The sequence below is a fragment of the Centroberyx gerrardi genome, chromosome 2 (genome assembly GCF_048128805.1).
Source record: "Centroberyx gerrardi isolate f3 chromosome 2, fCenGer3.hap1.cur.20231027, whole genome shotgun sequence".
Lineage (NCBI taxonomy): Eukaryota > Metazoa > Chordata > Actinopteri > Beryciformes > Berycidae > Centroberyx > Centroberyx gerrardi.
Window position 1 is genome coordinate 29,519,028 of NC_135998.1, and position 15,963 is coordinate 29,534,990.

Below are 15,963 nucleotides of genomic sequence, written 5' to 3' on the forward strand. Positions count from 1 at the left end.
CCTTTGACGAGTTTGTCCCTGTAGAGTAAGATCAATAGATGCATGTCCAAGACCCAGAAAAAACAGAGAGTATATATGTCATGGAGGATGGAGCAGGTGAACCCAAATGCAGACACTGGACAAGCAGGTAATGGTGAAATACCAGAGTCTTTATTTACTTGAGCAGATGGAGATGGTGAGATGGAGGCTGGCTGGTGTTAGGGCTGAGGTGAGGGGAAGGAATCCGGGAAAAGGCTTGGTAGAGGGAATCCGGAGGATGAGAGCTGACTTGACGGGCTTGGCAGGCAGACGAGGCGGGCAAGCAGGCAGGTAATCCATGAACGGCATGACGATCCGGCAGGGACTGGCTGTCTGTGCAGTCTTCTTGGAGTGGTGATCGATTGATTACAGGCAGGTGCACTGATTCCCGATGAGCAACAGGTGTGGAGGAAGAGAGAGACAGAGAACAGACATGCCCACACCACACACACAGAGACAGACTGGGAGGCAGATGAAAAACACCAGGAAGACACAAGGGCTAGGCTGGGATCATGACAATATATGAATATGTTTTACCGGGCTGTTATAGGCTCCCATCAACAAACAATCACACATGACTTTCTCTGCATTTGCGTTTTGAGGTTGAAGTTTGTCTTCACTGTATTTTTTTGTTGACATCACTGTATTTTTCTTTTTTTCTATTTTTCTTTTTTGTTGTTTCTAAGTTGTTTCAGTACCGATTTTGGCCAATTTATATATGATTCATACATGATTTCCTTAGGCTGATTACTGTGATTCTTGTCCTTGATAGCAAAGGTGCATAGAAGATTGTCTATAAACCACTGGTATATCTTTTAATCTCTTCCCTTTTGGAGTTATCTTTTTCATTTTGAGTTCTATTCTACAGTGGAGCTGAGTGCCGCCCTGGTGGGGTTACTCACCTTCACTGCCTGCTGTGAGTAAGAGCACTGGACACCGTTTGTACACTTGGTTTGCTGTGGTCACACGTGTGGTGAGTATTGTACCCGCCCTCCTATAGTCTACCAACCTCAAGGGGTCTTAGCCCACTCCAGTGTTTGATTAACATGTTGTAGTTTTTAGTCAATTGTAGATTCATGTAGGGACTGAAGTAGTCCAAAATTATTAACAGAAGATGCTGTATTTTTTATAATTATTGTAATAAAATATGTATTTGTCTACTGTTTTCATAACATAGTCTATTGCATTTTACTTCTGTCCCCAGCTCCTTCCAGTCTCCTGTTTAATTCTTAATAAATAAAAAAATAAAAAAATTTGTACGGAATCACGTGTCTGTCTTCCTTTAGTGGATGAACCGAACCTGTACATTACAACTTTGGGTTTTCAGGCTTGTGTTAGTGTGTTGTATGAAACATCTCCTTGTGTGAAATTACCAAGGTGGCGTAGTTGGCTAATCAACCTCCCCTCCCCTTACCATCACATCACAAATACTACAAAACTAGTATCTTCAAGTAAACTGATTAGTGGCAACTTTGTTGTAAAGAATTTCTTAAGGATTCTCAATCACATTAAAATACTTACAGATTGCCAAACATTTCAATCCATACCCCTGATTGGAATGAAATAAGTCATGATCAGACATCACGCCACGTTGCCACTCGCCTTTTGACTGAAACTGTCAAGCAGTCAGCAGAACGCTAGCATTCACATAATCTTTTGATAGCAAGGAGGAAACACGTGGTCTTGTGCGTGTGAAAAAGCAAACTAATACAATGAAATAAATAAGGATATTATTAGGAAATAAGTAAATTACAATAGAATATACAGTATAACATGTCCTCCTAAGAGGGGGATGGTGGAAGGTAAAAATGATAAGATCTCATTCTTTTTTTTATTATTTTTTATTATTTTTTTAAAATCAACAACACAATTTTAATGTCCTCCTAAGAGGTGATGGGGCTCATAATAATGACACAGCACATATGAGAAGCGCTCCTCCTCCAGGTTGAATTGGGAGGAGAGCGAGGGGCTCCTTAGAGAGAGGTGTACAGTTTCAGCACCCCCAGGGTGCCGGGGGGATCTCAGTGGAAGAGGGCTGGCATGAAGGTGCTAGGTGGAGGCATGGAGGTTTTCCTTGGGTCAGCTGAGGTAGAGGCTAGGAGCTGGGAGAGGGGGTGGTTGGCATGGTGGCGGCCAAGTTGTTTTAGTTGATGCGTCCAGAAGCATCAGCAGATGTATTTGCACATCTTAGAACCCGATTCAGTCAGTGACGATCAGGAAATACTGGTTGACGACCACGGAAAGCATGGTGACTACTGGAAACCAAGCTACAGAGAAGCTTATGGAAACGTACCCCCAGGGGAGCCCAAGAGGGGGGCAGAATAAGCACCCCATTCAGACGGACCTAACGGCACTAGACCCAGGCAACAGACAAGCGAGGACGAGCAAGCAGTGTACCTGTGTCAAGATCTGCAAGAATGTATGGGCCTTAAAGATCCACCAATCCAGGATGAAGTGTTTGATAGGGAGAGGGGCAACACCTGGTGAGATGCATGAGGAGCCAGGCCCGGAGTCACCCCACAGTGCCCGGAACCTCCAAGTGTCGCAAATGGCTTCCTGTAGCGGATCAAGTGGCATCATTGTGGAACCAGTCTGACAATGATATAGACCAAATTCTGGAGGCAACAGTGAGGAGAAATGTCGACAGGAAGCTTCAAGCCATGACAACAGTCATTGTGAGCCTCGCATGTCAAAGATTTGGAGAAGAGGAACAGAAAGGCCCCAAAGGACCTTACTTAAAGAACCAAGTGAGGATCCACAATATCAGGCAGGAGCTGAAGACCCTAAGGCACCAGTACAAGCAGGCAGGAGAAGAGAAGCACATAGACCTTGCTCAGTTGACGTGCATCCTAAGGAAGAAGAGCTGCAGCTGAGGGAAGTTTATGGAGATATTTTCCTATCTTTATTCAAGAGCGTGGTCTTTCAATTTGAGAGCATGATTTATTGATTTCACGTTCAGATTTTGTAATGCTTTCCCTCAAACCCTGCCCTCGCACTCAAATATCTCCTGCTTGCACTTAGATTTGCTCTGCTTCTGCTCAAACTGTATGCTTGCACTCAGATATAATGTTGCTTGCACAGATTTTCTGCGCTCCAGCTTCAGCCCTTCTCCTCGCACTCAGGCTGCTTCTGTGCGCTCGTGAAACTTCTGCTCTCAGATTTCTGCTCTGCTCTCGGATTTTTTGTGCAACAACCCTGTCAAAATTCCCCAACCAATAGAATGCCAGGTGTAGTGTTGACCAATGAAATGATCCCTGCCTCGTTGCGGGTGCGTTCGCTTTACTTCTTAGAGCGTCCCGTACGGGCGGTTACTGTTTAACCGGGTTCATCCACTCTCGCCCTCCGGGGCTTTATTAATTACGACTTTTGGAATAAAAGGACAGTTAATGTATATACCAGCGTCTGTACTTTTTCTTTTACTATAATAGCTACATAAAATAGTAGCCGTATAGCACACCGGCCTCCCGTCGGTGTGCTAGAGGAGAAAACGACGTCACCTTCATGACTCAGGAGCGGGAGTCTCGCGGATCGCTGGCCAATATGGACCGCCAAAGTCAAGGACCTCAAGTAAGTTTTTTATTTTAATGGTGCTATTACTTCCTTTAAATTGAATTGGTTACGTGTTTACCGTATTTACCGTATTTACAATATGTGAAACCTTTCTGATAGAGCAGACTTTGACACAGCAACGGTAAACATCATTTGAAGAGAAGGATATATACACAACACACCAACTGCGTTTTTAAAATGTAGTAGCTCATTGAATTTACTTTTGTTTTCTACTGTCTTAATGTGTTAGCTGGTTACTTTTGCTGTTGGTACTTTTCCCATTCCTAAATACTAAAAAAAGAAACACGGCGGCGTCCATTTTGTTGTTAGTTGCCTAGCAACAATGTTCCCATAACGTACAACACTTGAAAGCCAAGCATATTATCATGGATGTATTCTTGTGCCGCAAATATGACTTAACCAATTCAATTTGAAGGAAGTAATAACACCATTAAAATAAAAAAACGTACTTGAGGTCCTTGACTTTGGCGGTCCATATTGGCCAGCGATCCGCGAGACTCCCGCTCCTGAGTCATGAAGGTGGCGTCGTTTTCTCCTCTAGCACATCGACGGGAGGCCGGTGTGCTATACGGCTACTATTTTATGTAGCTACGGTATTATAGTAAAAGAAAAAGTACAGACGCTGGTATATACATTAACTGTCCTTTTATTCCAAAAGTCGTATTTAATAAAGCCCTGGAGGGTGAGAGTGGATGAACCCGGTTAAACAGTAACCGCCCGTACGGGACGCTCTAAGAAGTAAAGCGAACGCGCCCGCAACGAGGCAGGGATCATTTCATTGGTCACTACACCTGGCATTCTATTGGTTGGGGAATTTTGACAGGGTTGTTGCACAAAAAATCCGAGAGCAGAGCAGAAATCTGAGAGCAGAAGTTTCACGAGCGCACAGAAGCAGCCAGAGTGCGAGGAGAAGGGCTGAAGCTGGAGCGCAGAAAATCTGTGCAAGCAACATTATATCTGAGTGCAAGCATACAGTTTGAGCAGAAGCAGAGCAAATCTAAGTGCAAGCAGGAGATATTTGAGTGCGAGGGCAGGGTTTGAGGGAAAACATTACAAAATCTAAACGTGAAATCAATAAATCATGCTCTCAAATTGAAAGACCACACTCTTGAATAAAGATAGGAAAATATCTCCATAGTAGTTGAAGAGGCTGCCCGCAAAGCGTGAGCAAGCTCTGCTTCAGGACCTAGCAGTATTTCATATAAGGTTTACAAGAACTGCCCTAAACTCCTGCTGTTATTTAAAGAAGGGGCAGGATCCAAGAACAGTGGAGAGTTGCCGAAGGGGTTTGGATCCTCCTCTCTCCTCCTTAGGCTCCTCTTCTCTCCTCCTTAGGGTCCTTCTGTCTCTTCCTCGTCTCTCCTCTCCTCTCTCCTCCTTTGGCTCCTCCTCTCTCTTCTTCCTCTCTCCTCCGTCCGCTCCTAGTCTCTCCTCTTGTCCTCTCTCCTCCTTTGGATCCTTCTCTCTCCTCGTCTTTTGTCCTCCTCTCCTGTCCCCACAGCATACAGGCTGAGGTCCTCTCTCTTTCTGTCTTTGTCTGCAGTATCTGTGTTACCCTCTGAAAAACAATAAAACAAACAGTAATTAAGCTTAAAAATAGCCATTCATTTGAAACATTCATCTGAAACATTTTCCCTTAAAAGGCGACAGCGAGTTTTCTGGCCCAGAAAGGGTCTTTGCCGCTGCCTATACAGTGAAGGCCAGCATGCAAAAATGGCAGTCCTGTATCTACTGCCAAATTAACTATTTGCTGTAAAAGAAAACAAATTAAATCCAGTCCAAAAACTAATGAGAACATATTTAATCAAAGTTGTGTCTCTATATATTTCATTAACTCATAATATCATTAAATCCTAATAATAAGTTACTTTTTGTTTGTTTTTCTGTTTGTTTATTATATATGGAAACTTGACTTTAAAATGTGACTTTAAAACTTCACCTCTCATCACCTGTTAGAAAGCTGATATTTTTCCATGCTACATCATAGCTGTAGAAACAAACATAATTATGCCATGGAAAAGCCTAATCTACTTTGAATGGCTCCAGGGTGTGGACAATGCATTTATAAAAAAAAAAATATTGGAAATATATAGGTACAAAGTTTTCAACTTATTTTATCACATTTAAGAGTAACAGTGTCTCAAGTTGAAAATCATACAGATGTTCCATGTGGATGTACCATATCCTTTGCTAGATGTCATGTGTTGAAAACCATTTTGCGTTTGGAAACATGAAGTTTAGCTGTAGCTTGTCAGCATCTAACTGTGAAGCTAGCGGGCCGGTCGAGTGTCAACCAAGCGAGCATCAAGTATACATCAGCTCACCAGCACACAGCTGGAGGACTTCTGCTGTCTTTCCAGATTTGGATAATCAGTTACTCATTGAACCAAACGAGCACAAATCCTATTATTCTCCTTTTTTTTTTAAACAAAATAAGAAGATCCATATACTGTATCTTGCCTTGTCTTTTCCTGACACTACGTTTTCTGGCTCTACCTCGCCTCCTCTGTCCTCAACCCAGAACTGACCAATTCAGTGTTGCCAACCATTTCAAAGGAAAGTAGCTACTGGCTGCTCAAAAAGTCACTAGAAGTTGCCAGATGATGCTACAGTCTAATGTGCATATCAATATTTGCTACAGTCCCCCCACACTTAGCAGAGGGAGGGGTCTTTGTATGAGAGGTGTTGTGGTCATCAGACCTCTTTGGATTACACAAACAGGTTGCTCGAATGTATGTGCATTGGCCAGAAATCAGCCGTACCAATTTATTGACTAATGTCAACACATTGTCAACACACTGAGCCTGGTAACCCAAAATTATGTGAAATGAGCACCATGTATTTAAATGGAAATATATGCTCTGTGCACAAAAAGTGAGAGAAATACATTTTCCCACCACCAAACAATAACAGACACAACTACAAACAAGTAGTAGTGACATTGAAATAATAGTGTGGTGGTGTAAACACTTGCCTACAACTCTGACAACCCGGTTTCAATTCCCAACTCATGCCAAGAAGTTTTCTACTCTGAGTGAAATTTTCATTATTAGCAAAAAATATGTTTGATTTAACCATGATTAAAACCTTTTCACGTGACAAACAGGAGCAAATGGCGTGTCCAATTCATGGTATTATCATCCAGTTTGGATGGAACATGTAATCAGTGTTTCAAACTTCATGTTTCACTATGAGATTGTGTTGCCACATTAGCCCCTGATTGTCTGAAAAAGAAGCTAGATTTGTCGATAGTAGTTTTAACATATTAAGTCGCCAGGGGCTTTGCTATGCTACGACAGGCAACCACGCACCGCCGTCCGAAATAAATCATTAGCAACTGTAATCATAATCATAACTAAACTTAACAACTTGCCATTATAATTACTACCGGTTCTAGTATTACTGCAGTTCTGCGTGTGGTTTGTCCAAGTGGTGTTGCCGTACCCCAACAGAAGCCGGTGCTCAACCGCTGTGGGTAGGTACAATCAATGTCATTTCGCGCTGGAACTGTAATTGTGGAAATAAATAATATTTTATACGAGTCTAATCATCATCAGACCGATAGACGATGGGTTCCGAGATTGGAAACAAACGTTTTTGGTGAAAACGGGCCGATTTGCGAGTGCTAATCAATCAACCATCACTAATGTTAGCTATCATAGCTAAGTTACCTGGAAAGTAGTCTCACATAGCCAGACCTATCTCCACACTTAACTGCAAAGTTAATTAGCCACACATTCACCCAGCGACCAACAATGGTGCTCACGGGCGTATTCAACTAACGTTAAGGTCTTTATTACGTTATATTTGTCAGAAAGCCCACGTGAAGTCTGAGTAAAGTGTCAATCATTTATGTTGCGCTGCATGTGTAATTTATGTAGACAGTAGTAGCTTATATTTATTGCATATTCGTATAGTATACTGTATACCTGTACTTGCTTATGATAAATAGAATTTTTAGTGTTTGTTTGATTACTAAAGTGCAAGCAGTTTTATTACAGTCAGCTTTCATTCACAGTAAGTGTCATCATGAGCAAGAGGAAGGGTGGCAGTGACATTCGTCAGTTTTTTGGGCAGCCTCAGAAAAGAAGAAAAGTAAGTTGAGAGGAGTGAGAAAATGAGTACCAGTGAGATGATAGAAGTACACAGTAGTACAAGAGATGAGTCAATGTTTCTTGATATCATAATCATTGCCATTCAGATCAGAAATGGTTAGTAATCCATTCCTGAACATCATGGCAAGAAACACCACTTGTTTACTGATAATATTCCTTTCATGTTCACTCTGGTGCGTTCAGAGTAAAGAGAGAGAGGGAGAGAGAGAGCATGAGGATGCCGACAGGGCAGGGAGAGAGAGGGAGAGATGACTGGAGAGCAGGGGAGAAGAGGAGAGACCTGAAGAGGAGAGAAGAGCCGAGGAGAGGAGAGGAGAGGAGAAGAGATGACTAGAGAGCAGGGGAGAGGAGGAGAGACCTGGAGAGGAGAGGAGAGCCGAGGAGAGGAGAAGAGATGACTAGAGAGCAGGGGAGAGGAGGAGAGACCTGGAGAGGAGAGGAGAAGACAGCAGAGGAAAGGATAGGGGAGGAGAAGAGATGACTGGAGAGGAGAGGAGAATATAGGACCAGAGGAGAGGAGGAGAGAGGGCTGGAGAGGAGAAAATAGGACGAGAGGAGAAAATGAGAGGAGAGCAATTCAGCAAGGAGAGATTCAATGAAACAAGAAAAGGTAAAAAAGAAAAAACAGAGCAATGTAATACAATACAGTATTAGACATTATTGTAAAAAATAAATAAAAAGTTCATCCCATGTGTTAGTGAATTTTTAAATATTTTCGAATGGCAGGAAATGAGTTTTCAAATTTTGATTTTTTTCTTGGGGGGGGGGGGCAGACCCCCCGGCAGATTTGGTCCCCCCCAGTGTCGACTCCATGGCTACGGCCTTGCTGCAGTGTATTCCAATGCTATATGCTCAGAGCTGTTTCCTGCTTATCCCATGCACACCTCCCTGAGACTGAGAGTGGTTCTCCAAAGCAGTGCAATAATGATGTTTGGACAGCAGAGCAGAAAGCCTATAAACTAGCTGGAGCTCCTATCGTTCAAACTGGCATTGGAGCATTTTCAGCAACAGTGCCTCATGTACACTGGGCATCATGTTCTCATGCACAGACTCTCTCCCCTTCTCCTCTCCCTAGCATAAACTCTGCTGGTCTACAATGAACAACTCTATGATATCTTTTAGGAAACATGGCTTGCACACACTCATCTTTGTTATACAATAGCAGCTCACCACAAAGCCATTCACCTTGATGTGCTCATGGTACTTACACTTTGCACAGGGATTTTTCCCTTCCCTGCGGTGGAGCTCTTGAGTGTGACCTCGGCTACCTTCTCCTCGACTGGTTGCAGTCGCACAGCTGGCATTTGCTCTCTCTTGTAGAGAAGCTGCTTCCTAATCCACGGATGCTGCATGGCCTCGTCTGGTGTCATGCGCTCCTCTGGTTTATATCTAAATAACGAGATATATGAAGGCGCTGCAGTCCACACATTCAGAGAGAAACTAAGGACACTCTACAAGATACACTGAAAGAAAGCTTAGCTTACTTAGTACAACATAGTACAACACATTTTTGGAAAAGTATAGTTCCTGTCGAGTGTTTCTGAGGGAGTGCACCTACTTGAGGCAGCGCTGAATGAAATCCAGGAAGTTTGCATCCTTAGACTTCAGGAGGCTGGCGAGATTCCTGCTGTTGGGAACCCGAATTTTGCCGTTGAAGTTCATTGTGTTCTTCGGGACGCCCTTAGAATCTGCACAACCATAACACATTGACAGGTCAGTTACAAGATATCTTGTAAAGATGACCAGCCAAGAAACAATCAAAAGACTTGAATGTTTTTGCTCACTGAATAACTTCTTCCTCTCCTTTTTTGGTGCTGTCCGCAGAAACTCTGCAGGAGGGACACCCAGCACCTTAAAGAATACACACAAAAACCCTTAGTAAGCATTACATCTTGGTGACGAAATATTTGCTGCAGTCAATGAAATGGGAAATGGCCTGACGTTTGTGTTGCACGTCTGCTAGTGTTACCTCCATGATGCAGTTGAACTGGTCGTACATGTCGAGGCCAGCAAAGAGAGGGGAGCCGGTGTGCAGCTCGGCCAAGATGCAGCCCAGGCTCCACATGTCGATGGCCGTGCTGTAGTCTTTGCCCAGCAGAACCTCCGGAGACATGTACAGCAGAGTCTGGATGCAGGCAGAGGCTGTGGAGGAGGACGAGGAAAAGACCGATAGTAAAGGTAGAATTGACACAGCCTGTAATGATTTCATAATGATGAGAACAAACAACCAACACACACTCACCTCTGTTCTCCTCAAAGCAGCTCGCCCCAAAGTCAATCACCTTCACATGCTCCTGGTCTATATCGGAGAAGAGGATGTTTTCCTGAAAAAGCAACATGTAAGTATGACCAGTGCCTTACCTGCACCACATCTTAGTAAAACTACTCTTAAACTACTCAATATTGTCTAACAACTCAGTGCACTGTAACAAATAACAATGAATACACCTCGCATTGAGTATTTTAGGCAAGGAATCAAGAATCAGTGAGAATTTGATTGGAATACCCAATACTTGTGGATTATTTGAGCTGCACCGATGGATCGTTTCACAGTGAAAATCGACTTTGACTCCTACCGGTTTTAGGTCGCAGTGGATGATCCTCTCCTTCTTGAGCAGTTGCAGGCAGTTGAGCAGGTCTATGGCATACTGTCTGACCTGAGGGATGCTGAAGCCCTGGAAGTTGTTCGCTTCCAGAGTCTTAAACAAGTCTTTTCTGGAGAGAATGAGAGTGATAGACTTAAGTTACCTTTTGATTTGATGAACAAATCCCCACGGCCTCTTGAGTTGCTTAATAGCATTGGTACAAGTTAGCTTGCTTGCATGAGTCCAGCTGCATAATCATAATAACAAAATAATGAGTATTTTCTGAACTCACCCCAAGAGTTCAAAGGACATGCAGAGATGGCTGCGGAAGTAGAAGTTATCCTTCATATGCAGGATGTTGGCTGCATTGTTGTTGTCCTTCTTCCGCAGCGCATCTAAGATCTTCACCTCAACCATCGCCTCATGGTTGCACCTAAATACCAACAGGACCACAGAGGAGAATATAAGCTCAGTCATAATGAGTGACTGTTGTCTAAGCTGATTCCTAAAGTATCATATCAGGTTCAGCTTTGTCTCTTTTATTTGTGTCTGCTATTCTGGAGTTTTAGAAAATGTTTCACCAGTCCAGGTTTCGTACGACTTTCAGGGCCACAAGCTCCATTGTTTTGTGGTCCCGGCACTTGAGGACCTGGCCGTAGCCGCCTTCATTGATCACTGCCAGCACCTCGTAGCGGTAGGCGATGTGATCTTTGATGACCTGCGGACCAAAAGTTCAAAAGATCAGTTGATAAGATACACCATGGGACAAATCGTCCCACAGTGCAAAGCCTCCAAATATTCACATCCACTAGATTGAAATAAATATTAATGGAAAATAAGCTTTTTGCTACTGTCATAACCCATCCTGACTCAAAATACAGGTTTCACTTCAATGTTCACAAACATTATGAAGCTCCACAAGCGTTTTATAGCTGAACAAATTATGTGCTGAACTTGGGTTTGGCTGTCACATGCTATCGGACTTTGCAACAAAAGCTCAATCAATTAATTTGAAGGTGCAAAAATGTCTTCAGTCCAACAATAAAGGGATAAACAAATAATAATAATTGTTGAGCAATCAACAGCTGGAACTAGGAATCATTTTCTTCTGTTTGAAAGAATAGTGCAATAGTTACCGTCCTGTAGAATCCTTCCTCATTGTCGTATTGTGAGTTATAGGATCCCTGGATCTTCTTAGCCTTATGGCCGAGGTACCACACCTGTTCATAGTCTTTAATTTCTTCCTGCTCAAACTCTGTCAGGTATTTCTTGTAGGCCTTCAAGACATCTGTATGGAGGGAAAGAAAAGGTGAGTCAGATGTCTTTTTCACTTGCTCTCTCTTTTTGTCCCTCTCTCATGATCTCACTATAAGATTATAAAAAGGCTGTAAACTTGGATCCTAAACTTGGGCCCTTTTTGACAGTTCAAGGAGAACCTCTCCTGGTCTCAGCCCACTTACATGCAGGGGACATGACCTCTTGTCCATTACAGGATTTCTCCTTGTCAATCTTCAGCTTCGTCTTGGAAGCGAAGCTTTCCACGGTGGAGCCGTGGCCGTTCTGCACTCGCACCTGTGGCTGATTAGAGGAACCGAATACATGCAGTGAGATGTTTTATGAGGAGACAGATAACAACAAATGTGTAAATAGACATCAGGACTGACCAGAAGACCACCACGCTGGTGGGTTTTCTGCTGGCTCCTGTGGATCTGTGGTAGAACAACATCCGGCTGCTGGGGGCGCTTTGGAGCGTTCACACCCACAGACTTTGGCTCCAGCTTGGGCAAGAAGCCTTTCTTGGTGACATTGTTCTGTGCATCAAAAAAAAAAAAGAAAATGTGATTTTCTTGAAGATGATGCAGAATGATGCAATTACACAACAGCTTTTGAGGGGAGAACATCAGATAGACAGTATTATATTTGCGTGTGTGTATGTGTGGTGAACAAAGCAGGTTGAGTTAAGTGTAAAAATAATAAATTAATGATCTTGCTATTGTCAGAGCAGTACAGACTGTTTGCTCTGAACACAGTCCTCCACAGGTAGCCTGCACTTGAAAAAAGGAAGGATCCTCTTTAGTGTGCAAAAGTTAAGAAAGCCTTTATTTTTCTATGTTCACCCGTTTCAGCATACACTTGGTGTTTCATTGAGGGTATCTCACAGCTGAATGTAGCCCATATTACGTCCATAGTCTATATTCTTTATTTTTGTCAGAGGACCAGAGCACTACACACGTACACCCACAGCCTTTCTGTTTTTCACTGCTCCGCAAACTTTTGACAGGCAGTGTAGGTTTCTCTCACCTGTGTTATCTCCCCACATACAGTGTAAACAGTTATACAACTCAATACTAAATCAGTACTACCAAATAATTAATGAACAACAATTAAAATCTGCCCATACGAGTGTCTCTGGGATTCAATCTTATCAATCGGGTGTCTTTGATGTCAAAACGTTTGAGATTTCACTGAAAAATAAATTCAACCAACCTCGTTCTGTGGTTCGTTGCGTCTTCTTTTAAGAAGTCTTTCTGGCCTCTGTCCAATTTCTATCCTGGAAACTTTCAAAAGGTCGGAAAAACTCATGGTGGTCGTCTATAAAATCACTTGATGTGTCATTTCTCTGCTCGCTACTGAACGCTGCAATGAAAACCTAAACTGAAAAGAACTGAGCCATTTATGACGGTATAGTGGTGCGGCTGGTTCCGAACACTATGATAAAGACCTATAGTAAATGACATAAGAATACTATACAACTATGAGAAATATTATAGGAATATCATAGTGATTACTATAAAAGATAAGCAATAGCCTACTATAAAGAACAATACAGCTCAGTATGGACTACCACGGACGCTCTATTGGTCTCAATAGGAATATTACAGTGACTTGTCTCTAGAGTTGTGCAGGTAGAGCCTATATGGAAAATCCATCTGATATAATTTGCCACCAAATCCTCCAAACCTGCTTAGATGGAAAATACATTTCTGGGGAAAAGTGGAGCAATGACTGATGACTGACAAGAGATTGTTAGACCACTTGGTCAATGTCATAAATTATTGAATAGGCCCACACACACACACACACACACACACACACACACACTATAGGTCTCTATTGGAATATCATAGCCTACCCTATTGACTTTTAAACTCGTGAAAAATATTTCTCTAATTTAGTAGGCCTACAACTTTAGGGATATTATTTGGAATACTACAGTAGGCTAATACTATAGGGGATGGAAAATATCATAAATTACGACAAGGTCTGTGAGTTAATATAGGAATATATGGGATTTTTCGTTAGCGCTGTGAGTAGCATTTCTCTGTCTTAGATAGGATTAGTCTACACATGCCATATTTACATTGAAAGTGTATAAAACACAGACACAAATGAAACCAAAACTACTTTCTTTCTTTCTTTTTTGAACCTTAGGAGCCTGTTATGGATTTTCTCCAAAAAAAAATACAAAAAATTCTTTACAGGAATTATGAGCGTGATTTGAACGCACCGTTGATTTATACTGTTGCTTGGTTGAAACTAATCCTTATTTCGATGGAAAGTAATGTAAAGTTTTGAAGCAGACCTACCTACTTTCAGCTACATCAATTAACCCTTTGTGGAAAATATTGTGCTACTTTCTGGTTCTTTTTTTGTTTGTGGAAGGCCTCCTTTGTCCTATAGGCATAAACCGTTAATCACAGTTACTGTGTCAAATATAGTTACAGTCTCACGTCCATAATCTAACACAGTTTATATCATTATGTCTCAATGAAATCTCCGAATAGCACACGTTAGTTTCAGGATTGGTTATAAGGTCTGATATCGCTTATTGCAGGTTTAAATGAGAAATAAATTCAATGTACAATTGAATAATAAGCAACGTTTTAAATGAAACAGTTTATGTGAAAATCATCTAACCTATCGAGAAGGGAACCTATCAAACACTTGCACTTGTCAAATGCAAATCCAACTTCATAGCCCACAGTAGGACGACATTGAAGAAGCAAGCAGAGGAACAGCAGCGCCATCTAGTGGCTGCTGGTAGATCTTGCAGGAGCAACTTGGCCTCGTTCAGTGCTGGGCGTTTCTAGGCTGAAAATGATGGAGACATTTGCTGGAGCTGATCCCTTGATAATGAATGGAAAACTGACTTTGTGCACACAGTTTGTGCCTTGAGTGAATTTCTGAAGATAAGAGCACATTTACTGGTTAAGTAGTGTTGCCGCTGCCATGAAATAAGATTCATTTTTGTGCTGCTGCAACTCAACAAAATGGGCTTGATTTTGTCTCTAAAGAATCAAAGCTGCCTGGAGTTTGAGCCTTAGAGCACTTTGCAAGAGAAAACTGTCTCTTCTTGCCCTGCCTCCCAAAAATAGTATAGAATAGAAAAGAATTGGATCACACCTGGGACAATAGAACAGAAAGGACCACACCCGGGACAGTCAACATCTTCCAGAGAATCCAGAAAGAACAATTAATACATATGGAACACAGTTAAGTTTAAACATCATTCACAAAAAGGTCTCCCATTTGTGTCATATAGCTCCAAAGAATCTGTCTCGGTGAAATTATGAGTTGTTCATGTTCAGATGCTTAAAACAAAGAAAGCAGATACATGAATTTACCAATTAAATCCAATTTTAAAATGAAATTAAATGGTGAGGAATAGCAGCATTGCAGTGCAAATGTTGGTAAAGTCTGCGGTCATTGAGCTGTGGTCGACAATGAGCATTTTTGCCAGATCTTACAGATTGCTGTTTTGATATGTCAGACTTAAAACAGCTGCAGCATTCAAGCATTTGGCCAGGGAACTCCGGTGACAGGTCCATGCTGTAGTGGTCTGTCAGGCGCTTCACGGCCTGGAAGAGTAGGCTACTTCATCTTCCGCATGCCTGAGTGCACTTGGGTCAATTCAATTCAAGTTTTCAGTTCAGTTTTTTTAGGGTAACGTTTCCGTGCTCTGAAGATTCCGTGGATATAATGCCAGAGACCATTGACCGTCTTTTGATAGGCACTATGGCTAAAAAAAAAGTATAAAGAGCCTCCACAGTATCATAAAATTTGCGCGTCTCACTGACATTTTGGACTGCATCGTTTAGAGCCAGATTTAGATTAGGTGCAGCACAGTACACATACTTGGCAAGTGGCTGTATCTCTTTGATTCTGGCCTGCACCCCTGATAAATGTGCAAAATACAGAAAATTTGAACATTAATCCCAGAATGGAAGTTGGAAAGATTTTTTTTTTAACCATTGGCTCACGGGAGACTTATCTATGTTGGGTTGAATTCTTCTGTCATATGGACACAACTTTTCACCACACAATTCTGTACTGTGGAACAACCCAAGCGGACAAAACCACGGGTGAATTTTGAAGTCAATAAGGAAGTGTCGGCAGGCGGCAATTCCTCTAGCATCCGCTAGATGCTGGCTCCAAAAAGACTCCAAGCTGCCCAACTCCATCCAAGTCAATGGGACCACAACCCAACTTCTCACTCAAAATATAAAGTCAATACATTTTTTCGACAGGAGGTTATGGTCTCAGTAGCTAATTTCACTTCTTCTAATGTGTGTCCTTATGGCGATTTTAAAAATAATTGTGTCATTAACAGGATATAACGGATAGTGATTGACAGGTCGCCTGTCTTCGGGTCGTCAAAAATCAAAATAGAAGGA

At 42.1% G+C, this 15,963-nt stretch overlaps 1 protein-coding gene across 1 annotated transcript; it reads right to left on the reverse strand.

Moving 5' to 3' along the window:
• Nucleotides 1–8,884: 8,884 nt before the first annotated feature.
• On the reverse strand, nucleotides 8,885–14,025 carry LOC139915606 (dual specificity tyrosine-phosphorylation-regulated kinase 4-like). The gene is made up of 12 exons (XM_078286217.1): nucleotides 14,020–14,025; nucleotides 11,953–12,099; nucleotides 11,749–11,866; nucleotides 11,425–11,576; nucleotides 10,870–11,006; nucleotides 10,581–10,721; nucleotides 10,280–10,418; nucleotides 9,946–10,027; nucleotides 9,673–9,845; nucleotides 9,488–9,554; nucleotides 9,262–9,391; nucleotides 8,885–9,092 (listed from the first exon to the last, which is right to left on the reverse strand). Exons 1-12 carry the CDS (start codon nucleotides 14,023–14,025, stop codon nucleotides 8,885–8,887), a joined length of 1,500 nt encoding a protein of 499 aa, XP_078142343.1.
• Nucleotides 14,026–15,963: the final 1,938 nt, after the last annotated feature.

Coding starts and splice junctions, on each gene's coding strand:
- LOC139915606 (XM_078286217.1), bottom strand. Junction 11,867..11,952: donor ACCAGCGTGGTGGTCTTCTG/GTCAGTCCTGAT, acceptor TCCTCTAATCAG/CCACAGGTGCGAGTGCAGAA. Junction 9,555..9,672: donor AGTTCAACTGCATCATGGAG/GTAACACTAGCA, acceptor GTATTCTTTAAG/GTGCTGGGTGTCCCTCCTGC.